Below are 25,760 nucleotides of genomic sequence, written 5' to 3'. Positions count from 1 at the left end.
GTGGTGCGTGGAAAGGGAAGCCAGGATCTGTGGTGGGGTAGGCAGTTGGCAGGCCTTGGCAGGCAGTGAGCAGAAGTGCCAGAGTACTCCAGAGTGTTATTGATAGTTCTGTTTGTAGGTCACTGCTGGCCTGGTCTGCTCTGCCTTCAGAACGTGGTGTCCATTGGGGGGTGTTGTGGTGCAGCCCCAGGCAGGCACACTCTCCCCCTGCCCTGGTGGGGTTTGGGGGGAGGTTCAGAAGGGTGCAGGAGAGAGGAAACTCCCCAGGTGAGATAAAGGCAGTGTCACGGGTGCAGCTGAAGCTGTGTGTGCCAGAAAGCAGAACCAGGAGTGAATCCATTACTTGCCATGAGCAGGCAGATGGGTGTTGAGCCAGCTGCAGGAAAGCAGGCTGCATCACTCCTAGTGGTGACTTGGGAAGACAAACACCATCACTCTGAGCATCGCCCATTCTCCTCCTCTCATCTTCATGCTTACGTAAGGCATATGTGCATGTGGGCAATTTGGTGGTATTTAATAACAAAGGTATAGCTAAATAATTAGTCAAAAGATTCAGCTTAGCTTGGTCCTTATCTGATTTATGACAGTTTTATTCTTGTATTTCTACTAATGTTTAATCTGACTCTTGGTGGAAAGTAAGGATTGAATGAGCAAGAGGGTGAATTTCATCACAGGTAGAGTCTCTACCTGAGAGTTATAAAATTTGTTTGCCTGAAAGTTGAGGACATATTGGAAATATTTTTTCCATAAAGCTTTGTTTAATGTCTATATATACCTGTTGCATACTATTCAAAAGGCAAATCTTGATATTTGCTAAGTAATACCTTTCTAAGTGTTTGTGTTTTTAGGTTTACAGAGCTGTAGGGATGTGCAGCTTTGAATTCATGTTATGCTTCTGCTGTGACTAGAAAAGTGGGTTATACCAGTATTATGGAAGTTATTTAGTATGCAGATCTTATTATTTGGTAATATATTGTGTTATAAAAATAGTCTGGCTTGATATTTGGAACTCAAAATCCAGCTTTGATTTTTGCAGTTCAAGACTTGGGAGTGCTGCATGGTGGAGGGGAGTTGTTTGCCATCCTGTGTCACTGAATGAGAAGTTACTCTTTGTAACATCAAGATAAATTTTTAGAGTCAGTTCTACAGATGATTTTTCCATAATTACCAGTATAAAGATTACAGACCACATGCAAATCAGACTTTCCTTGAAAACCTGGAGTAGGTTGTTTTCTCTAATTACTTGATTTTCTTACCCTGTCAAAGTTTTCAGATGTATTGTAAAATGAACAAACCTCCACTGAGATGGGAGAAGGGTGTAAGTGGTTAGTAGGTGGGTTTTTTGTTTGTTTGTTGTTTTGTTTTGGCGAGGTCTTTTGGGTTTTCAGGGTTTTTTTGTGTTTTTTTGGTTTTCTTCTTTTTTTTTCTTTTTTTTTTTTGTGGGCTGTGTATTTCCTTGGGTTTTGGTTTGTTTGGGGTTGGTTTTTTTTCCGTTGTTTTTTTGTTTTGTTTTTTGAGATAAGGGGTTTATAATCATGAATTAACCTTAATTCTTTAGAGCACTTATGTTATTTCCCTTACCCTTTTACCTCTCTAGATTATTTATTTCTTACACATTTGCCATGTAAGGAGAAGACCCCTCTGGAGGGTGTCGTGTTCCCCTCCCCCTTATTGTAGGCTGCTGGTGAATGTACTGCCATGATCTGCTGAGAGTGGCTTCCTGTCAGAACTGCTTCATGTAAAATCACAAGGAAGCAAATGTTTCTTGCATCCTCCCATTGTGCTGTTTCCTGTGAGCAGGCTGGATGCATGTCCTGGATACAGGTTTTTTATGGCACTCTACGTGTTGGGATGATCCAATCAAGTTGTTCTTGGTTCCCCCTATAGTCTGAGTGTAGCAGGAAACGGGGCTTCCTCTCAACCTTTTGTTCTCAAGTTAGCCTGACTGTGGGGAGCTCTTGGCTCTATCAGAATCCAGAATGAAGGTGAGATGAAAATGGGTTGTTTTAAGGCTCTGTAAGTTTAAGCTATCATTTGTAACCTTTTTTGAAATGTTCCCTTTCTTAGTCATTCTCTTTCTCCCTTGTTGTCCCTTTCTGATCCAGGTCTGGTTTCTGCATGAGCACCTGTGTTGTGTATTTAATTTTTTTAGGATCAGGGCCAGGCTTTTGTGATTCTGTTCACACTTCAAGTTTACTTACACTTTGTTTGTTTAAAAACTACTACAATAAGTGTGTAGCAATAATGGAAATTTCACACTCTTAATACTTTCTTGTTTCATAGCAGCTTAATTTTTTCCCTCAATTTGAGCAGAGGTTAAGCTGATCTCAGTTTTGACTTTGTAAATTATACTGTTAATAAAATCTATCATTTCTGTTTGTTAAATCAGATTATTTATTCTCTTTAATGCCTTTTTTGTGTACATAATCGTTTAATATTCCTTGTGTTTGAGGAAAAGCCTTACAAAATTCACATCTAAGCAATTCCCCGGTGCCTCTCCTTACTACTTACAGCTTCAAATAACTAAGAGAAGTCTTTTTAAATTATCTGTAGTCCAGTGAAACTTGTTGAAGTAGTTATTTGACTTTGTTTATGGGAGCAATAACTGCTTGGAGTACACTGTTGTGTGGTTCTGACTGCTTGATGCTGTGTGTGTTGTGTGGCATTGCTTTTCTGAGCTGTGTAAATGCTACTCAAGCTTGAGGGATGTTGGCAGCTGTACAGCCCAGCTAGAACTGCTGCTTTCTGGGGCCAGAGGTGATCCTCAGTCTAAGGGGGGAAATGAGCATGTGAATGTATGCAGGTACCTCAAACCCTCAAATAGTGTGGATGCATTGGGATTTTTTTTAATTCTTTTTTTTTTTTTTTACTGTAACACAGTCATTAAATGCTTTCTAAATCTGTTCTACCTTTTCTGTGATATTGCATCACCAGTCAGAGCTGGTCTGGCAGCCCCTTCTGTGGTTACTTTCATGGCTTTTGTTAACACTTTTGCTTCTCTTGGGTTAAACTGGCCTTTCTTTGTTCCTTTCTCGCTTCTCCCCTGGGATTATGAGTTTTTCCTCTCCTGTCTGTGAAGGCTGTTTTCTGGGTAAGGACTTTCTGATAGTGTCTGTGGGATGGGTCTGTTGTCAGAAAAGTGAACTGGTTTTTGTTGACTTTTTAGATGAAAACTGCTTCATTGCAGAAAACTAAATATCTTTCTGTTTCCTAAATCAGTTGGAAGAACTGCAGCAGCTGTCTTTTATTGTCAGCTTTCTAGTCTTGTACAAAGGAGTACTGTGAGTTCTTTCAACCTATGCAGAATCTATTGCAAGAGCTATTTTCATGAGACTTTGAGTGTTTCCATTACCTCAGGCAAATATGGGTTTGTGGGGTTTTTTCCTTTTTTGAAAAAATGTCCTCTTTCCCCCAAAAAATCCAGATGTTAAATGTCATCACCCAGTGCTTGAAAGTTGCTGGAGTGTTTTCTGCAAGATAATTCAAGGTTTGGATTGCCTTAGCACAGTTAAAAAATAAAAATAAAATTAACCTCTCCTTTGATCTGTCCTCTTCCCAAACCTCATCCTTGATCTAACCTGTCTAGCAATTTAATTCTTTTAAAATTCATTAATGTTCAGGAATGCTGTTGTCCTCTGCATCTTGTAAAGAGATGGCATGTAGGTTGTAGTAGTTATTTTTAAAGTACATTATGAAAAATCAGGTACAATGCCTGTGCACTGCTACAGAAAAAGAAGAGTATGCCAAGAGTAATAGTACACAGTAACTTTTTTTTGGCCAAAATGTCTTAGGAAAACTTCTTGATACTTGTATTATTCAACATTCTTGTAACTTAAATGATACTTGACATTTTTACTTTCTCAGTTCTTCAGTTTTTTTTTTTTCAAATGCAGCTGTTGCTATATTATCTTTCCATTTAAAAGTGTCATAGTTTAAAATTTGGGGTTTAAAAATTTTTTAAGGAGAACCCTCCCCTTTACTGGTTCATAACAACCACTAAAAGACTGATACTTTGATCATGCAATAGCTTCTACAGTTGTGGTTTGTATGTACAAGCTTAAAGGCTTTTTTATTAACTGCTTAACTACTTGTTTTTTGGTTCTTTTTCAGACTTTTGATGCAAATGACCTGTATCAGGGGCAGAATTTCAGCAAAGTTCTTAGCTCTCTTGTGGCTTTAAATAAGGTGACTGCAGGTAAGTAGGCTGCTCTGTCTTGTGCTGGCTTACTGCTACTTTCACTTGCATCAGTGTATTTTTATATCTGTGTTGTACCCATGATAAAGTGAACATATGCGGTATTTTGAATGAGCTTTTGTTGAAGTTCATGCTTTTAAAACTTTGCAGTGGCTCTGGGTTCTCTAGTCATGTCTTCTGCAGAAGGAAGCTTTGTGGTAGAGCTAAGGCTAAGCCTTTAAATTGGCAAGCAATTTAGAAAAAATGTGTTTTTCAGAAAGGCCTGGTTTTTAGGTTGTCTTTCTTTTTTTTCCGTCCCAGTTTGAACTGCTGGAATTGACTTTTGCTCCATTCTGTCATTCTCCTATTTGAACGACTTTGCAACATTTTTGCCCTCCCCAGCCTACATTTCCCAGTGCTATCCTTTCTTGCCAATACCAAAAGGATATCCAATGTCTTTGATCCCTTTAGCCACATATTTCATTCATTTAGCAGCTAGAAGTCATGAACCACTCACCTTAAGTTCTTTGATAGGAAGGGAGAGAGCTGTAGGAAGAACAGACAGGTGAGAGGTGTCCATCCATCATTGCAGGCTGAGGCTGTGCTAAATTCTGCCAGCTGGACAGTCAAGAAATGTTGACATTGGCCCTTTTGGTTTCTTCCTGTTCCACCATCAGCAGCAGGTTTCAGTACTGGTCATCAGGTCAGAGTCTAAGAGTCTGAAATTGAACCATATGTGTCAGTTTTTGTGCAAGGAAGCAAAGGTGATAGAAAAGTCAGTGATGCATAAGTGTTGCTTGATTTAATACTAATGAGATAAGTATCGTGTCACATTTATAATCTCTCATCTGTTTCATGAGAGACTTTGTGGTTTTGGTGGGTTTTTTCCTTGCGTTAGAAAGCACCCCTTAAAATTAAGTTTTGCAACCAAATCTTAGTTTTAATGAATGGGTTTGGAGTAATACCACTGACTTCTTTGAAGCTGTTTAGATCAGTTGGAGATATTGCCTCTCATCTCAAGGGTAAGTGCAAATGCAAACCAGGGCAGTACATCTTTAAATCTGCTGTAACTAGCCATTGCTGCCTTTGCTGTTAACGTGGAGAAAGTGTGGCTGTTTTGTCCAGATGTCTATGGATTAAGGCCTATGTCAAAGAGCCACAACTGCAGCTGGTTAGAAGGGACCTGGGCTGATCCCTTTCACGGTGAGGGCATGTGGTGGTGGTATGGAAACCAAAAATCAGAACCACATGCAAGCTGTGGTGTTGTCTTGTTCCTAGGAGCAAGCATAAACCTTGTTCTTCCAAACAATTTTCATTAACTGGGTAATTGTGTAGAGGCATTTTAGACTGTATCTTTGCTCTGGTATTGGAAGATGGATTTCAGATCCCCACGTGGATCTGCAAGAATTTCAGGCATACACAGGTTCTTCTGAGATACGCCTTCCTACAATATGAGGAATGTGAGAAAGGGGCATGATTACTGATGAAGGACTTCTGTGGGTTTTCACTCCACTGAAGTGTCAGTCTCTGGAGTGGTGGCACAAGGAAGGAGGCTGCAGCCAGCACTGAACCTGCCTCTTGGGAGCTGCTTTTGGCGCAGCCCCTGGCTGGCTGTGGCTCACTAAGCCACAGGACACCCCCCCTTGTTGGCTGGCAACACCTCATCCCAGGGATGTGCCAGCCCAGTGTCCAGGGCTGGGGCTGCCCTGGTGCCCCCAGCTGCCCCACTCCTGGCTGGGATGGTGGGATGAGCCCTGTCCTGCTGCTCCCTCAGTGCCTCCCAGCCCACAAGGGACCCCAGCAGCCCCTGATGGCACACAACTCTTCAGGTGAACATGTCACATGGGTCTGCTTCTCAGAGGAGAGACAAATGCAAGAGGGGAAATGTTTTGGGATGTTGTTGTTTACTTGAGAAGCAGCATTTTCCTTTCTTCTATTCCTAGTCCTCCCTCCAAAGAAGAAAAAATAGCTTAGTTGGCAAAAAAAAAAAAAATAGGATGAGGCAAAGGAATGTAGAAAAAGAGACAGTGGAAGGAATGTTTTAATTGAGAAGGAGATGGGGGGCTGTGGGAAGAGCTAAGAAACAGATGTGGCTGGCTTCACTTCAAGCAAGTTTTATGCAGTCAAAATTCTTGGCTACTAGCTAAAATGATGCTGTTAATTACCTTTAAATAGACTGGTAGTGAGTAGGAATAGAGGAATACAACCCTAACCCTCCTCTCTCTAAACAGGCCAAGTTGTTTTCTTGTCTGTGTGGGGAAGAAATTGTCGATGTCTCAGGATTTTACATTATTTATTGCTATCATTTTTGAGTCTTGAATTACTGAGTAACTGCAGATACATCAAATCTGCTTTAAGCATGTGAATTTTACAGAGATAAGCAGAAGTTATAGATGCAGATTGTTAAAATTCTAATATTTAATTTTTTTCCCCACCCTCCTACAGATATAGGGCTGGGCAGTGACTCTGTATGTGCACGTCCCTCATCTCATCGGATAAAATCCTTTGATTCTTTGGGATCCCAGTCTTCACACAGTAGAACTTCAAAACTCTTTCAGGGACAGTATCGGAGTTTGGTAAGTTCTGTGTGAATGAAATATGCTGTGGTGTGGTATTTTTTCCCCCTTTCTTTTCCCATTTTTTTAATGAGCTTTGTAAGTAAATTATAGCGTAGCAAAGTAACTGCTTCTTCTCTTTCAGTTCTGTATTTTTAGCCTGTGCGTTTGTTTTTGCAGCTTTTTATATGATGCTTCAAAATACATGCAGCTTTTTGTGAACTTCAAACTATTTTTTCCTCCTTTAGTGCTCCATTTTTTCTGCATAGACAGTATCTTCATGGATTTGTGTTTTTCTTCTCTGTGTAAGGACTTGCTTTTCCAAAGGCAAAAATCTAATTTTCTCTCTGAGTTAGGGGTGATGATTGAATGTTTTTCAAACCTCTGTGAAGGTGATACTTCTAATATTGGCAGTAGTGGTAGTTGTTCCTGTTTTCTGTTATATTTCAAGGTTGGTCCTTCAACTTGCCTTTGGGTAACTGAGTTGTGTGGGCCATTGTTTTATAGCCCAGCTGAATTCAGGGTTGCATACTTCATGGAAATTGTGATAAAATGTACTTTTAGTCATTGAAGGTCTGCAAGGAGGATTCAGGTCCCTTATGAAAGCTGCTTTACCTGTGGCTTTCTTAGGTGTGTAATGTGTTTTATCAGGTAGCAGAGCCTGTGGAAGTTTTTGCCCAGGGCCACTAATTCAAGCTCCTGTTCTGCTGTTCACAGCCCACTCAGTTTGCAGATGTAGCAGTTGGTGGGACTGGCTGTGAGCTGGATCACTGAAGTGATCAGAGTTTTCAGTGTTTCTGTCACTTTGATGATCTGAGTTGCTCTGTGCAAAGTTAGAGGAGACAGGTGCAAGAAGGAGGGAAAGAGAGCTAGTGGCCAAACCCAGGAAATTCCTAGTTTGGTTTTGTTGGTGTAGATGATTTGTTTGGAACTGTTCTCACCAAGTTTGTACTCATTTCCTCTGCTGGAAAGCCAACCTGGCAGAGCATAGGGTTTGTAGTTGGTCTCACTGTGCAATGTTTTTGCTTATTGAGTGGCTTTTTACCATTTACTAAACCAAAACATTCTCTCTTGTTGAGCAAAGAGGATGAAAGCACCAAATGTACCAGCAGACGTCTATGGCAGAGGCACTTGAAAATGTGCCAATCTAATTGTCAAACACTGGGACTTACACTGTCTTGGGACTTTCTGCACATTTTCAAAGTTGTGTTTGCCCTCATTTTCCTGTAGTTTCTCAGCTGCTAACTCTGATGAAAGTCATATTGAGTTGTGATACAATAACATGATTACTGGGGTTATGAATTAAGCTGACATGTAAGATCCTAGTGACAACATGCAGTCTTGACATCGCCTCAGCTATATAGGCGACATGTTGGGGAAATTCTTTTACCTGGAGAGCTGACTAGGACTGCTTACAGTCATTTTCTCACTAAGCTGTGTTTTTAGCTGTACAGGTATTGATTCTTGGTTATGATAGAGACAAACATGATTTGTAGTGCTGTTCTCCCAGTTACAGTGCAATGTTTTTAAAGTTGTCCAAGTATTGCACTTTTTCAGCATAAAGGTTTGCCCAAACTCTCATGAAGTGCTTGAATGGTGCAGATACCCAAAGTGACATCCAAGGACAAAATGCTAAATTTGAAAATCATTAATTTGGAAGACAAACTAGTTACTTCAAAGAACATTCAGATGTTAGGACAGAGTGATAATCTGCCTTTGCACCCATGGTAAGGGATGAGCATACACACATACATAGTGTGCATAGACAGCTGCAAGTCTGACTGCTGCAGGCTTCCAGCTTTGCTAGCCTTCAGAAAAATGATTTGGGAGTACTTAGTGAAGGTAAGTTGTGTAACTTTCTGTAGGTTTTGTGAAAGAACACTCCTCCTTTGGCAGGCCATGGAGACTTGTACCTTCAGTGTGGAAACCACTAACCTGATCTGTTACAGGAAAAAAGAAAAGGTTTTGTGCTGCAAACTCTTGATATATCTAAAATTAAATTAAACCCAACTCAGTTTCTCCCTCCTTGCAGCGCAGAGAATTTTAGGAGAACACTCTCTAATCTAAGGCCTTTGTTTCTTTGTAGTTGTCAAAGGCAGTTTCAGTCTATGCTAGTTATAGAAAAATGTATATGTTTTCTTTTCTTTTTTCTTTGTGAGAGCAATAATTATTCTCATTTTAGCTGTTAATCCTTTCTGATTTGGAGAGGCTGTAATAAGTAAAATATTTACTCCCATGATTAATAAAAATCTGTAGATTAAAAATCACAGAAATGGTGGAAATGCTAAATTGCACCTTATAAAGGCTTTTGAGTAAAAATGTGTGGGGACTGTTGTGTGTGGAGTCAAGACTATTTCCATTTTATGAAAATTTCTGTTTTGCTCATGAAAATATTGTTTAAGTCTCTAATGATCATTTTATTCTTTGTTTTCTCTTCCTAGGACATGACAGATAACGGCAACCATCAGTTGGTGGTGAGAGCCAAATTTAATTTTCAACAGACAAATGAAGATGAACTTTCTTTTTCAAAAGGTGATATTATTCATGTTACAAGAGTGGAAGAAGGAGGCTGGTGGGAAGGAACTTTGAATGGAAAAACAGGATGGTTTCCAAGTAACTACGTACGAGAAATTAAATCAAATGGTGAGTTTTGAGGGGGAGAGCATATTTGCAGAAATTCATGCTTTGGGTAGAGGCTGATGGTTGGTTGATTCATTAAAACTTCTAATGCTTTTTGTTTAAGCTTGATTTTATTTACTGAAGGTCATTCACAGCAATGATTAATGCTTGGGAACTCGCACTTCCCCACCCCAGCTCACTGTATAGAGTGGCTTCTGAATCTGCAGTAAGTGTGCAGAAAAGTCCCCATTCTGTTTGCTTGTATGTCATGTTTGGGCTGCTCTTACTTCCTTGGTCTAAATTCCTAGTATATGGAATTTTAACTCAGATGCTGACAGACTTTGAATTGGTGCTTTTGGTTTAAATAGTGACAGGTTTCCTACCAAAAAAAAAAAAAAAAAAAAAACCCAAAAAAAAGAACAAGAAAAACCTCCAAACCTAACTAAAATTTACTCAATACATCCCATTACTTAGAAGTAAACAACTGTAGGAGGGAAACCCAATTCTATCAAAATCATCTTTTGAAAGCTAATGTATTTGTGATTTTTCTTTTTCTTTCTTGTTCATGTGCCTTCAGCTTTTCTTCACACAGGCTTCATCCTTCTGCTGAAGTTTTATTTTGAACTTTATACAGTCAAAGTACCTTCTGTAAATGTCATCTGAATATCAGAAGTAACATTCCTTTTTAATCCACTAGGATATTGCTGTGGGTGACATAATTTCTCTGTCTCCTTTAATTCCTTTTTTTACCCCATGTCTTGGCTTATTTTCAGAGATTAGGGATAAGCCTGGTAGGATAAAATTACCCCGGGTCTCTGGGAGGCTTTACCACTGTTTCCTTTGTTACAGCTCCAGTGAAAACACACATCTTTTGGGGCTGTGCTAAAGTCTTTGGCATGGCTTTTTTTTTCTTCCCCCCATCATGAGGCAGCTATTCAGATGCCTGATTGCAGTGAGGTTGTGGGAGCAAAAGTCCATTTTAAAACTTAGCTTTTCTCCTTTGGTTGCATCCTCTTGTTTTCTTCCTTGGTTTAATATCTCCAGTCTGTTGCTGCAAAGTGCTAGTCTTAGATCTGCAGCTTCATTGTCCTTTCCAACCAGCTTCTTCCAGACATAGTCACAATGTAAGACTTGGCTTTAATGTTCTTTAGAGATCCCTCAAATGCAACTTATCCTGAGAAGCAATTCTTGAAGCCTGTTTTTGGTTTGTAGTGTTTTAGCATCTGCCATGATGACCCTCTTGCCTCATTGCTATTAATTTAAATCATCGCTGCAGAGATTTTGTTTAAATTTCATCAGTTTTGACCTCTTCCAACTCCTGGAACCTAGGTAGGCAATTAAGCTCTAGAATAGAAGTGCTTTAACAGTGAACATGCAAGAACCACAAGTTGCCAGTAACAAGAATTAAGTGGTTCTTGTGTTAAGAATGCTGCAATTGGGTGAAGTAAGTAGGAAGGGACAAGCTGTAGTGCCAAGTGCAGTCTGATGCTTGTGACTCCTTGCAACCCTGTCTGATCCCTGGGGCTGGCATGGTTTCACTTCTTGCTGTCAAAAGAAAATTCTCCCAAATCCTTTTCCTTCCACTTTATAGGTGGATTCTCTCTGCCACAACAGTTTATCCCTTGTGGCTTCTGCAAGACTTATTGCATTCTTGGACTGCTGTCTCATATGTTAAATTTCTTCTATGGAAGTTTCTTCTGTTTGTGCCCATGCTTTTCTCTTCTCAGGAAGCTTAGTTCATTGAGTATTACCAAGTTCACATGACTGAGTTGTAGCTCACTAGCTTTCTCTATTTTTCTCCTCCATTTTAAAATTACTGTTTGGCTTTTTCCAGTACTTTATAGAACTTCACTTGTCCTCTCTGGTTTCAGATATGGATATAGCTAGTTCTCTTACTGTCAGTTCAGCACAAGAGGTACTGTGTAATGTATCAAAATAGTAATTTTAACCTGCTTTAATGCATTTGTAGGTATATGTTTGAGTTGTCTGGAATTGATTTTTTTATGAGGAAGATGGGGGGTGGTGGAAGGAAGCATGACATACCAGGAGCTTTTTAGTGTGTTAGGAACTGTGGAGTTGCAGATTAGCTTTACCCCTTCATGTATATATGTATGCATGCTGTGGGATGCTTTGTTGCTACTACCCTCATGGCCATGTTAGTTGTGTTTTAAATGGTGACCTGACTTCTCCTGCTTACTTTGGCTTCTTTTTGTGTGATTGTGGTCAGTGTATATAATTGTGATATATACAGTTTACATCCACTTTTTCTGTTCTTCCTTTGATATGCCACTAACTTTTAAAGGCATTATCATTCTCGAGAGCCGATTCTGCTTATGTTGTTACTAGTGGGACTTCTTTTTTAATCCATATTTTTAAGTTCACTGCTTTCTTCTTACTTCAAGTCCGTCGTTGTAATTTTGCTGCACTGTTTCTTTTATTGCTTGTTTCCATTAAACGTGTTGTGAGCATTTCTATTCTCAGCTAAGTTTGGCTTTATGGATATTTTTGAAGATCCTAAAGAGAGGGCTTTTCTGGAATTCTCCTCCCTTCTGTATCCAAATGCATTGTCACTGTCCTGCTGCTGGACTTTTTGTTCTGCTGTCCTTGTGGAAACAAAGATGTAATGCTGTTTGTTACAAAGCTATGAAGTTGTTTGAATAGGTGGGTGTTCATAAGAAGCTTCATCTAAGTTAAATGCAATTTCTGTTGCCTTCCTGTGTCCCTGCTCTTCTTAGTTTGTCTTCATTAGGAGAGTTGACATTTCTTGAGTTGATAATCTTACACTGGTCACTCTTCTTTATTTCCTAGTAACTCTATATACACCTCACTTCAGGATTTCCCCAATTCAGAAGTATTTTAAGTGCCTTTATGCCTCAAGCATGAGGTTGAAATATAAAAGTGCTCTTTTTTGCCTTATGTATTTTAAAAGTGGTTAGAACTTGCAGCTTTGCTAGCTCAAATTCAAAATGTGTTTTCTATCAGTGTTACAATAGATTGATTTTAAAAAAGATCCAGATAGTGTTTTTGAAATACATGCTCTTGATTAAGGTCTTTCTGAAAAAAATGTTCATCCTGAACATCTCATTTGTTTTCAACATACTCTGTAAAATGGTCTGGCATTGGTAGTTCAACTCTAGGCTTCTTTCTTCTCTGAAATGTAGCTGAAAATACTGTAAATACTTAGAAATTCTGTATAGGATGATGCATTCTATGGAGAGCTCCCAGGACATGACTAAATAAGCTTCTGGGTTTCACTAAATTAAGTCCGCTCAGTCTGATGTAACCTGACTTGTGCAAATTGAGTAAAAGAAGAAATGAGTGAGGTTTTTTATGCATGTGTGTTTTTGTTTTGATTCTCGCAAACTTCATAGGCATTAGATATTTAGATAAATTGATTTTTGTTCTAAATTAAAATCCACTAGTGTAAAAAAACCTGTAGATATGTAATCTTAGCTTTTACAGTGGCTCTGAAGTTCTCTCTCTCTTCCCTTCCTTGAATATGTGTGTGGCAATGGAACTGCCTTTACCCACATTGATTTCTTCAAGTGTTTAGAAGAAAAGTAAGCTGCATTACATAAATTGCACCAGCAGAGAATATCACATGATAGGGTATCTCACAGTGGTTGTGCCATGGCTGTAACTTGTTTGTTTATCTGTGCCTGGGTGATTAGAGTTAGCACACAATGCTAATGAGGTGAGCTACAAATGGTTGTAGGACACATACTGAGGTTGTTGAGCAAAGCACAGCGTTTCATTTTCTTATGTTGGACAAGGACTATTTTGGGGGAAAATAATTTTGGTTGAGATGGGAAACTGTTTTTGTTTTGCTTTTGAGTGTATATTTATTCTGTCCCCCTCCCTGACCCAAGGAGAAAAAGAGAATTTGTTTAAAGTAGTGATAGTTATGATCAAATATGTAAAAAAAAATACACTGCTTTTCTATTCAGGTACATGCCTACACTGTGAACTTCAGAAAAAAAGATTCATTTCTCTCTCCCTCTTCCCTGTGTTTTCATTTCCATTTTCAAACCTCTAACATCTTATGTTTTTAAATGTTCTTTGATCTCTAGTCAGGAAGTACTTTGAAATGAAAGGATTTTGGTTTTATCCTGCTCTACTCTTACATGTGACAGAGGGTAGAAAATAATGTGTAAACTTGTTAAGATACTTGACAGTGTGGCCTTATTGAAGTTGTTTTTGCTTACATAAAATGGAACAGGAAGAGGTGAAGGTGTAGGTGGAGCCTTGTCTCTTACAGTGCTGCTTCTGTCTCACACAGTACTTAGAGAGATTTGGAGACCTCATTTGGAGGGTTTTCTTGCAATGAAAAGAAGGATGGTTAGCCAGAATGGGGTGCAGTTGCTTAGCTACTGTCAGATGTTAATCAGATTTAAAAAAAACCCCAAAACACACATGGTCCATTACTGAGTTGTGTCCAAGCATAACCCCTTTAAATGGCATGAGATTACACAGAAGGGAATACAGCTTTGTACGAACTACATTTGATATGTCGCAAAGTTTATTCTAATTCTTTGCAGAAATTTATGTATCATTACTGCTCTAGCCTCTGTTACATGTTCTTGACTGTTATTGGTATCAGGCCCAGTGCAAATTACAGTGATAGTGTTTCTTTTAGTTGGATGTTAAAAAAAAAACAAAATCAGTGTGGGGAAAAGGTCAGAATATAGTGGAGGAGTAGAGTGTCAGCTGCTTCCATCCTGTGGTGTGTGAGGGAAAGAGAAATTACACTTTTGGCTTTGGGGGAAAAAAAAGCAAAGGAAAAAATAGCTAAAACCCCATGAAGAATGTTAATTTTTCTCTCCCCGACCATGTGCGCTCAGAGGAGTATTGTTTTCTCTTGTCAAGTGTAACTCTACAGGCATCAGTAACACAGCGTTTGGCACCAGTGAATGCTGCTGGGGCAGAAGTGTTGGTGTTCTCTGTATTGCAGAGTGGAGCTCTGCAGCAGTGCCAGAGCCCTCTTGAGGACTGGGAATGGGTTTGGGTCTGCCCTCCTGATGCTGGACTTGAACTGATTAGTCTAGGAACATGGAGCTTGCTTGTAGCACTTGGCTGATAGGGACCACACAGCTTTTGGTGTTCTTGTTGACACACCTTTCCTGCCCTAATGTGGGATGAAATAACCCAAATCAGATGTTTCTATCTAGATAATGCCCCACGGCGCAGGAATCGCAGAAACACTCAGGGGTGCTCTGTAGCAGTAGGGTCAAAGTGCTTTAGTCAAGTACGTTCTGAAGGGAATAAATTCTCTGTGGAGTAGCACAAAGTAGAGTGTTGCATGAAAATGAATATGCATAAACTGAAGACATTTCAGAAGAGAGAGAATGTGGGAATATCAGGTAATGTGAAGGCATATAAGTTAGAAAGAAACAGAGTATTGGGAAGAATTGGGTAAATTTTCTTTTTATAGCCAATAGATAGACATTTGTAAAGAATAAAATAACTTCATTTAAGGGAGTTTGTGGCATCTTATACCACTTAGGGGAAGGTTATAAAAGCAGTTGGTTCCACTGAGGATAATTTTTTCCTGGAAAAGTAATGTTAAAAGCCTGCGCTACCCTCATTCTCTCACCCACAGATGATCTGTTCAGTGAAGTCCATCTGGTTTGCCACTAGACAATGCATTATCAAGTGTGGCTGAGGGCATTTGAATGTGATGCTTTGATCACAAGAGAGATGGACAGTGGGAACTTAGCTCTTGGTTTCAGTCATCAGCAGGATTCCATCTCTTCCTATACTTGAGCAGATGCCTGCCAGCTTTGGATTTGATCATGCACTGAGCCATTTTCACTGTGCTTTCAGTGTTAATATAAGGCATGCACATTGTGCCTGGAGAAAAGTATGGAGATGCAAAAATCTGTGTGGGAAAAGCTGGTGTCTGGCGCAGGTCACTCTCTTCCAGAGCTTTGAGAAATAGAGCCTCTGTGGAGAGGGCAAGGCGCCAGGCTTTTGCTGATGTTTCAAAAACCCATGGACTTCATAAAGATGTAGTGTGCTGAATAGGGGTGGTTCCTCCTTGAAATGTTTAATGAAATATGCTCTGTTTGCAAAATACTCTAATGTTCTATTACCAAGGATACTAAATGACACTTAACTTAGCATAAACAAAGAAAGTGATTTCTTATGTTCAAGATCAGGATTTTCTTCTCTGTAATGCATTGTGCAATAAGCTAATTGCAGCAAGACTGTTTCTTATTCCTCATTATGAAGCAAGGCACTGCTTGGAGGCAGAATACCAGACATGATAGACAGATGGACTAATTTGCTGTGTCTGATTCTCTGTTTCTGCAATAGAAATGGCCTTTACATTTCAAAAGCTAAATGTTGATTATGACTGTTCAGGCAAAATTATATGAATGTGTGATTCTTTTTTTCTGTTCTGTCTTTAAATCTGAATTTGGACATGTGAGTGTCTCTGATGGATAACTGAATCAGCTGAACAGCTGGCAATATAAATGACTATATGTTTCAGCAAAAAAACCTGCCACTTTCTTCAGCAGCTTAAGTGGAGAGGTATTTTTGCACCCTTTAAAATAACAAAGAACCAGAATTCCATGACCAGCCAGCTTAACAATGGTCAGCCATCTGTATTATGATAAATTCAATGACAAGTATTTACCTTTATCCTTAAATAACTCTTGTTACTCCTTTCAAGACATCTGTATTATGATAAATTCTGGGACAAGTATTTACTTTTATCCTTAAATAACTCTGGTTTCTCCTTTCATGCTTTTTGGCACATGATAATAAACCTTGAGGTATTTAGTGAACCTGAAAGTCACTATAAATTGTAGGATAAGTTCAAGAGCTTCCACAGAGAGTAAAAGCAAATTACTATGTTTGTGGGAATGACATCATTTTCATCATTCAGTACAAAGAAAAGTATTTAATTGTCCCATATAGAGAAGCATTACAGATGAATACATAAATGAGTAGCCATACATATGAGGTGATTTTAGGTCTTTTCAAACTGAGTGTTTGATGGCAAATCTGCTTGAGTTTACAGCTTGGTTCTGAGGGGGTGGGAGGAGTCCTGCCATTTGGAATTACTTGGCTGTATAGCAGAGCACACATGCATTGCAGGGCTAGTGGCTGAGAGCACCAGTGTTCCCAGCTGGAGCACTGCTGGCTCTAACAGTTTTTGTGCTGTGTGTCAGCTTAGATCTGATGTGGGCTGGCTAGGCAGGGAATATTAACCAAAAGGGTTTTACTGTCATCCCTCAATGTGGCAAGGAGAATGGGGGGTGGGTTTTTTTTCTTTGCACATGTTTGGCAGTTTTAAGACTTTATTTTATTTTTAGATTAGCTTCTTTGAGGGGAGTTCCACTGCAATACAGAGCAAATCCCCTTAAAGATACTTGCATTTATGTGCTTATGGGGCCTGAGCTGCTCTTTGTGGGCTGTTAGCTAAAGCCTCTGGGCTGCCAGGCTGTCCTGGTGCTGGAGATGAAAGGGTGATCTGCACCTGGAGTCAGCTTGCTTGAGCTGGCATCATCCATGGGCTGCAGCTGGGAGCCTGAAGGAGCCCTAAATGGCTCAGGAGAGGCTGGTACCCCAGGGAGTGTTCTGCTTGTGATGCTGCTTCCCTGGTCAGCTCTGCTGTCCATGGGAATTTTCCATAGCTGGCCCTTAGCTTGGCTGGCTGGGCTTTTCCTGGAGAGGTGTTTGAGACTTGCATAATTTATTCTTAGCCTGAGGTATCAGGTAAACTAGACTTAAATTATTCATGTATCTTTATTAAAATGTGTTTGAAACAGGAGCTTGCTTTTAAAATTAAGGTAGAGCCTTCAGTAGTATGTTTTGGTGACGCTTCTGTGGTTTTGTTTGGAGCAGTTCAGTTGGCAATTTGCTGTTTTATAGATTGGATGCAAATTACTCAAATGCTTATTAGACATTTGCATCTTAGAGGAGCCTGATTATTTAAAAAACATACAGAAATAGACAAACCAAAGCACCAAAATGTCCTGATAAACAGAGTCTCACAAGCATTTTCAGTTGGTTGATGCACAGTCAAGTGTGAGAGATCAAGAAGAGATGCTGCAAATCTCATTTGCTGTTTCTGCAGCAAGCAACATGTTGCTTTTGATTTTTCTCGCCTCATGTTTGCTCCTCTGTAATTGATTTAGAGGAGTGGTAGTGGTGGGAGGGGAAGGCTTTAGGGGAGTGTGTGTTTTCTCTGCCTCTCTGATCTGGGCCAGCACTTGGGTGACTCTCAGGACTTTGTTTTGTTCTTGCAGATTAATGTTGTCCTTCTAGGAAGAGCATGCATTACTGAGGGATAGATTCCCTATGGGTAATAGGAAGGATTCATTTTTATGAAGAACCCTGTTCTCAAGTGCATAAACATTTTTATTCTATCCTTCATTAATAGCAAAATATAATTTGTTTTAAAAGCTGATTTTCTGGGCATAAGATAAGTCACTTCGCTAGTACAGTGTTTTGAATCTTATTTTGAGACTGAGTGTAAATGTCTCACTTCTGGAGTGTTCAGTTTTTGATTGGTCACTTGCTTTCACAGAGGTCATTAAATTAATGTTGAAACTTAATGCTACTTTTGTTTGAAAGTGTGTATATGGTTTGGAAATGCCTGTTACTGATTTTTTTTGCTTTTTTTTTTTTAATTGCAGTCTATAACAACATCTTGTTTTTAAAAAATAAATTTGGAAGTGCAAATTTTAGTAAATGACCTTCTGGTTCCAGGAAAAAGAATGGCAGTTTTTCTGCTTGCCTTCAATGGGGCTAAAGTTTGATTCATTGTGAACATACTGATTCTTTGCCAGTAATTGCAAGTGCAATTATGTATGTTTCTCAGTGAAACACCCTTTTCACTGTATCTTGATAAATATTTTAAAGCAGTTTGTTTGACCTCTAGTGTTGAGCTGTGAAATTGCACCCCATTGACCCCAAAATATCTTTTATTTCAGAAAAACCAGTCTCCCCCAAATCAGGTACATTGAAGAGTCCACCTAAAGGCTTTGATACATCTGCAATTAACAAAAGTTACTACAATGTGGTGAGTGATCACTTTTTCTTCCATGTGAGCTGTTATATACAGTAGAATGTCATTGAACTAAATGCTCTTATCTGGAAAAAAAAAAAGGGCAGTCTTGCTAGGAAGTACCAAAACTAGATAGAGGTATTGGTGGATTCTCATATAAACAAGATCATTATTAGCTTAATAGAATATCACATATGTGGAATCTTAAACATGGTGCAAAAATTATAGTCTAAAGTAAGTGAATGATTGTCATTAATGTAATATAATGCTCATGTTTTGCTAGTTGTTAATTTCCTTTTTTTCTCCCATCCCCCACATGTGACATCAATGTTCCCCAATCTCCATGAATTACTGAAATTCTGCTGTGTTAAACTAATTAGGTATACTTTTGTCCTTTTTGTTGAATAAGAGACTGTTTCAAAATGTTCAATTTGCTTCCTTTGTATTGATGCTTGTAAGTCAGCTCTGTTGTTAACCTAAGGAACCTCTTCTCTTATACTGTGCATAGATTTCACAGCAAGGCAGGACAGGCAGAGTGAGCCTTTAGCACACCCCCAGGAATTCTTAATCTAGTACTCAGGTACTAGGTTGCATGTAAGAAACAGATGCATGTAGGAAACATACCCAACTCTGTCTTTAAGTGTGTTGTAACCATGTTGAGAATCATTTATTTATTGAGGAGATACACTGGGAAGCAAAAAAGCATCTTACTGCTTTTGTTAAGCACTGCTCCCTGCTGGTGTAAAACCAAACCACAACCTTTCTTTCCCTTTTCTTCCAGCAGCTGTCATGGGTTTTCATTTCTATGTCAGTTTTAAGAAGGGTCATAAAGCATAATTTTCTGGTTTTTTCTTGTGTGGTTGTGGCTTGAATAGCACCTGGAAGAGCAGAGGTGTTTTGTCTGTTGTCCGTAATTGAAGGCTGTGAAGCAACCTCCTGCTGCTCCGTCTGGCTCTGCTCCTGGCTCTGTCATAGCTGCAATTCTGTGCTGAAGGAGGGCTGCAGTTCTTTGGCTACTGCATCCCATAACTGCTGGTCACAATGGAAAGTATCTGCAGGCACACCCTTCTCTCAAACTGCAGGACGTAAAGATCTTGCTGTGGTTTATCCAGTGACAAAATAGTGGATTGATTTAATTTATTTTTGTTTTCACTGTATCTCTTTATAGTGTTTTCTTTTTAAGTTATTTTAGTGTGTGGATGCAAATTTGGGAGATGAAAGTGTACTTAAGTGAAAAGAAGAGAAAGTAAATGTTGATTTTGTTCAGGCACCTAAGTTATACCATATGATTTTGAAATATCACCTTTTGTTTATGTGATTTTATAATTGTTCCTTGAATGACCCTTTCTAATTGTGGAGGCTCAAACTACTATACTTTGGGAAATACAGCTGTGGCTGGCTTTTAAAGTAGTTTAACTAAAAAACAAACAAAAACCTAAAAACCCCCAAACCCTACTGACCATCATATACCTACTCTTAGGATTAATTTATTTTATATCTTGCTCAGGTACCACTTTCTTGGTACAATTAACCCAATGTAATGAGATGCCAACTGTTTTGACTGCTAATTACTTAATAACTGTTGATGACATTGTAGGGAGTGAAAAGGACCAGTTCATAATAACATACAAATTTGTTGTAAGTTACACCACAGACCCTAGAGTGCTGGTCTTAATCTGTCAGCAATGAATTGGATAATTGTCATTTTCACTTTTTTCCATAGTGTGGCAAATACCCCTACCTTTTCTTTTTAAAGTCACTATTTTATTCTTCTGGTTTAGAAAATGAGAGGCTCTGCTGTACCTAGCCCATTGTTTCAGAGAAGTAAGATTGTACTGCTGTATCTAAAACCTAAATTAGATATATTGACATTTCGATTTTCTTGAAATACATTTTGTGCTTCTGATGGCACAAAAATGTGCCATTTTTGGCTTCTGAAAATATCTATAGAGTATTTTCAATTTCAGTTTAAGTATGTAAGATTTTTTCATGTTTTGCATGTAGATAAGACAAACAGCAAACCCATTCACTGAAGAGAACTTCTGAGTTGAATTTTTGTTCTGTCTTTATATCTATGCTGCAGACATGGCACTTCCCTGTGCTGTATGTCATCAGTCTGTACTGATAATAAAGTTGAGGAAAAAGCAGAAGATGTCTAAAAAAGCTTTTGGCAACTGGTAGCTGAAAGGATGTAGCTGGAGTAAAGGAGTAAAACTTAAAATCTGTGTTTAAGGTTTTCTTGGCTACTAATCTAGAGTTGGACTGCTGCTCTGGGACTATGTACTATTTTTGGGTTGTTGGCTGTCCCCACATGTGGATGTGCTGAGACTCTATAGTCATCACAGTTATTTATTGCTGTTTACCCTGGGGAAGGTTTTGTGCAGGCAGCACTTGAGGATACATTTTTTGGACTGAGGACAAAATCAAAAGGCTGTTCAGAAAGTGATAGGAGAGGCCCCCTTTCTGGGAGGAGGACTGGGATAGGCTAAGGGAAAATACTTCATGTAAAGAGGAGACTGCTTTCCCCACTTTCCTCCTCTCTTTGCCCCCTTGTAAACATGTTCTTTATTTCTGTGGATTCACAGCTCCGTCTGGAGTTTGTGAGACAAATCACATGCTTCTAGTCTCAGTGTGCTTAATTATTGCTCCTTGCACTACATGTTGCTGAGAAGACACATTTGTTATGCATGTACATTTGGCCTGGCTCAGGAGTTCAGGTTAGTTGAGAATGCTGAGGTGTTGTCCTCCATGAAATGGTACAAGTCTATAGTAGTGTGTAATATGAACCAGACTTGTGATGAAGCACTTTCCATGTAGAAGTAATTTAGTAGCCTATTACTGAAGAAGGAGGTGTATTGTTGCATGTTATTCCCTGAAGATAGAGCAGGCATTACTCTGAGTTTTATTTTTGCTTCAGATCCCTTGAGATTTTATAAGTCTGTATCCAGAATAAAATCAGGTTCTCTCCATTTACAGTTGCTTTGAGATTAGGCAGCTGTTCTAAAAGCAGGTGAAGAAATGGGCAAATTTCTCCACAGTTATGAGTATTTGGATAACCTTGTTTCCTTTTAAGTGTTTGAGAAGTAGTAGAAAATAAACATGCCTTTTGAGGTCACACTTTTAAAGTTGGATCAAGTTGTCTACTGAAGTTCATATAAGTTTTTGAGGGCACTTGTATGGTATACTTGTGCAGTGCTTTACAATGCCCCTCTCAAGAGCCTGTTTTAAGGAGTTCAGCAAATTCTTGTGAACCAGGAAAATGACATACTGATCACAATTTTGCTCAACTTTGTGATATTTTGGTGAAGTGCCATACTAGTGTGATAAAATGTCAGTGTGCTTCAGGACAATGTCCAGGTGCATCTCTCAACTCTGCCTTTTCTCCCACCGATTTGGAAGGCAATCATCTTCGTGTAGGTAACTGTAAATCCATTTTTGGGTGTTAGGGAGCAGGCTGAGGTTTTGTGTGACAGAACTGTTAGCCATGTTGAATGCTGTATGCCATGTGCCTGGGAGAGCTGGTGCAGTCTGAGCTCGGCTGTGTGTGCCTGCCATTCAGCAGTGACGGGCTGCTGAGCTGCAATGCTGCTCTGTTGTACCCGGGTGGATCCTGCAATGTCGTGGTGCGGCTGTGGAAACGAGGTCTGGGAGCTCTCATGGGGTCCTGCAGCAGCCAGAGTGCTCAGAGAGCAGGAAAGGGAAGAAAGGTGATTATTAGATCATGTGGAAGAGATGTGGATGTGAGGAATGTCAGGGATTCCTGGTGCCAAAATACTGAGTTGCAGTAATGACTACTTGTCACTTCAAAGCACAGTCCAATAATACAGCTTCTCAGTGAGGTAGGTAAGTAAAGCTGGAAAAATGCAAGATATCACAGAAATTATGTTTTAGAGCTATATAAGCAAGGTTATTCTTTAAATAATGTATTCAAAGTTTAAAACAAATTGTATGCCGTGAAAACTGTACTTGTTTAGAAGAAAGGGTAATAGATTTAATATGTTTAATATGTTCTGGGGACAGTTGAAACTGTGTATATCTCAAGTATTGTGTAACATTGTGAATTACTAGAATAAAAACATGTGTAAGTGCATCTGGTACTCTGCACAGGTTTTGTAGCATAGTTTTATTTACAGTGGCATTGATTTTCCTTTTTCCACTAATTGTCAGGTTACTAATTCTAGTTTTTAAGCTCTCTTGTTATTACCTTCCCCTGCCCTTAAGTCTTTTTCCTTTAATCCCATGTTCTCCATATGGCAAAGAAAATCCTCAAAGAAAAATCCAAGCCAGCACAAGGAAAATAGTGAAGTGTGTCCAACATGAAACTAGTTTTATTTCCAGCTTTTCAGACAGCTGTTTGTAGCTCAGAATGGGAGTAGTCTTTGAGAAAATGGGATAGTGCTGCAGTCTTTCAAGATCTTTAGCAAATTTGTTGATTTTTATCTTTCAGAGTCTTTTAATACTTTTTGGATCTTCATCAGGACACTGTGGTTTTGTCCCTGGCTTTCAGTTTCCTTTTCCCTACTAATTTTTCCTGCCAGTTTAATGACTTTGGGCTGGGAGATTTTTGTGGGAAAAACCATATTGAAAAATATTGGTTTTGCACTTAGTTTTGAACCTCATGGATGCCAAGTACTTTTATATTTGCATTTGAACTATTTGCTTTTTTGTTTTATGTATATAAAAGAGAATATGGAGTTAGTTAGTGCTATGATTGGCAGAGACATTTTATTTCCCTGGTCTAAAGGGTCAAAAAATCCTCTTAGCGTTTTAAAAATTTGTGTGCCCATATTGTACTTATGCTGTAATTTCCAAGTTAGTAGCCATAACTTTCCCTGTGACATTCTTCTGTCACAGTGTTTAGCAGAGAATGGAGACATTTTAATCTTCAGTTCAAGATTCAGACTTGCAACAAAAGAATGGACTCAAAAATGGTTTCTCTCTCTCTCTCTCCCCAAATGAATAGAAGCATTCAAGGAATAAGCAGAATCAGTGACACCAATGAAAGGAACAGTGAATTCTTCATTGACATACTGAACTATTTAAAGTTATTTCATCAGGTTTGCATTTAGGAATGAATGGCTTTTTTTATTTCCTAAGAGAGTATTGACTACAACAGTGAATAATGCACTCAATTACAGTTGTTCCTATAAATGCTGAAATGAGATGATATTACTGTAGGCTTGGCAAATATGGCATGTAACAAAATGAGGTTTGTGCTGCAACTTGTGACCGCTGATTAGCAGTAAGTTTTTGAAGTTCAGCTCTGTTCACTAAGCTGCATTTAATTCTGATGATTCTCTTGCTAAATAACTTCTGGAGGCAAAAAATAAGTTGCCTTCGAAAAGCACAGTAGAACCTGATATGATTATAAGGGAGGATATCCTAAAGCAGACTCCCAAGAAATGGCCCAGTAAAATGTTTTCCTGTGCATATTTGGGATTATTTTACTTGTTTGATTTATATTCAACCAAAACCCAAGTGTGTGTGCTGTATTTTATAAATACCTGGCTTTGCATCAGTCTATTGCAATTTTCTTATGGTAGTGTACTCCCAGTGTAAGGTTAGGCAGCACTATTTAAAAATAATGTAATAGTGCTAAATGTGTTGGTAAGTGAAGTTGGAAATTACTTGATCTTTGTAAATCTGTTAATATTCAGGTGTTCTAGCAGGTTATTTAGTGCATCTGAACACTCCACTAGCAATATTAGTTGCAATGTGTTGGAATTGAGACTGAGAAACTGACATTGTTCATTTCTCTTGGAAGTTCTATTGTGCTTTACCATCCTCTGATGATCTTTGACTGTTCTAAGATACATAGGGGGAATAATTACCCCTGGCTTTGGAGGAAAGCTCTGTGTAACTCAAATTTTACGGCAAAATGTAGTGATAATCTTGTAAACTTAGCATTTTTTTGTGTATAGTTAAAGATTGGTTCATCTGGTGTAGTGTTTTTTTTCCTCCTGTGAATTTCATAGATGTATTAGTATTCAATATTTGCTGATATTTGCATTTTTAAAATAGAAACTCTCTTTTAAGCTTTTCTCATGCTAAATAAATTTTAGTGTGCTTTAAAACTGGTATTGATATATCTTAAAAAGTACCAATTAGCAATTGTCATTTATTGTAGGTGCTACAAAATATATTAGAAACAGAAAATGAATATGCTAAGGAGCTACAAACAATGCTTTCAAACTACCTGCGACCATTACAAGCCAGTGAAAAGTATGTGAGTTTGTCCTGTGTTTTAATTTGAGATCTCTCAGGTATTGGGGAGGGTTAACATGGTCAAAATGTGGATGTCAGTGTGAATTTACCTCTGTGAACTGTGATTCTTGAGGCAGGGATTGCTTTTATTCAGCTTGCTTGCTGACTGAAACAGTCTGGTCCTTGATCTAAGAACCAGTAAACATTTTCTTTTAATGCAATGGATAGTATTAATGCACAGTTAGTCAATAGCTGCAAACCTAAACATGTTTTATTTGCTTTGGCTCCAGGTTAACCTTGACAAATACTTCTTACTTAATGGGAAACCTGGAAGAAATAAGTTCTTTCCAGCAAATGCTTGTACAGTCTTTAGAAGAATGCACCAAGTAAGTATCATGCATACTGGACAGAGTAAATGCTAACATGCAAATCTCTTCTATTACTTTACTTGTTGCATGTTTTGTTTGGTATAGCTTTTTTTCCTTCAAGAGTTGTTGCCAGCAATAGATCTTTGGAGAATGTATTGATTGTTTGTACAGATACATATTGCAATTGCAAAGATAGGAATTTTGATGTAGTTTAAAAGAAGCTTTGGATTTTTGTGATGCAAGTGCATACCAGTAGGAAAGTGGTGGTTTGGGGGGCATGAATTTTAAATATTTTCTTCAAAGTAAGAGGAAGAAAGAATGGAGCAACCTTGTGTGATAGTGGAACAATGGAGAAGGAGGTAAGTGACTTGGATGAAGGACACTGTATGAGAATGCTTGTACTTGGTATTCTTCTGGCCTGAGCAAAAGTTGTCATGCAAGTATGCTGGGAGAGGTGTGCAGGATAGGCAGAAAGAGCCACCTGAATCAAATGAAACCCCTGAGTGCTTGTCCTGTGCCATGTAGGAAGAATGCAGCCCAGAAAGAAGGGCATGAAGACACTAGTCCTCCTTCCATAATTGAGGCTGAAGTGGTAACTTGGTATTTTTCAGCTTGTTACCACAGTACTTGGGCGTGTAAGAAAGGACGTGACCATACTGCCTTTGGATTGTCCTAACAATTTTCTGAAACTCCACTGAAAGTGTAATTTACATTCATTACCTCAGCTGTGTCATTTTCTCTGCCTATGTTTTAGTTTGTCTGACCACATGGGGAGCTAAGGCAACTTCCTAATACAAATTTTCTTGGTTTCTGCCAAGTTA

At 38.8% G+C, this 25,760-nt stretch overlaps 1 protein-coding gene across 7 annotated transcripts in view; it reads left to right on the top strand.

Moving 5' to 3' along the window:
• ARHGEF7 (Rho guanine nucleotide exchange factor 7) overlaps positions 1-25,760 on the top strand; it is a 116,413-nt gene that overhangs the window by 42,139 nt on the left and 48,514 nt on the right. For 3 of the 7 annotated variants that reach the window (XM_074535949.1, XM_074535950.1, XM_005488010.4), the window contains exons 3-8: positions 4,111-4,195; positions 6,620-6,750; positions 9,171-9,372; positions 18,294-18,382; positions 24,495-24,589; positions 24,862-24,957. In XM_074535949.1, coding sequence (XP_074392050.1) covers positions 4,111-4,195; positions 6,620-6,750; positions 9,171-9,372; positions 18,294-18,382; positions 24,495-24,589; positions 24,862-24,957 — 698 coding nt within the window. Of the gene's footprint in view, positions 1-1,533; positions 1,986-3,056; positions 3,092-4,110; positions 4,196-6,619; positions 6,751-9,170; positions 9,373-18,293; positions 18,383-21,911; positions 22,075-24,494; positions 24,590-24,861; positions 24,958-25,760 lie in introns of those variants that run through there. The other 4 variants (XM_074535952.1, XM_014267703.3, XM_074535951.1 and 1 more) reach the window with 3 other exon arrangements.

This window comes from Zonotrichia albicollis, chromosome 2 (genome assembly GCF_047830755.1).
Source record: "Zonotrichia albicollis isolate bZonAlb1 chromosome 2, bZonAlb1.hap1, whole genome shotgun sequence".
Lineage (NCBI taxonomy): Eukaryota > Metazoa > Chordata > Aves > Passeriformes > Passerellidae > Zonotrichia > Zonotrichia albicollis.
This window is presented reverse-complemented; position numbering and strand designations above follow the sequence as displayed.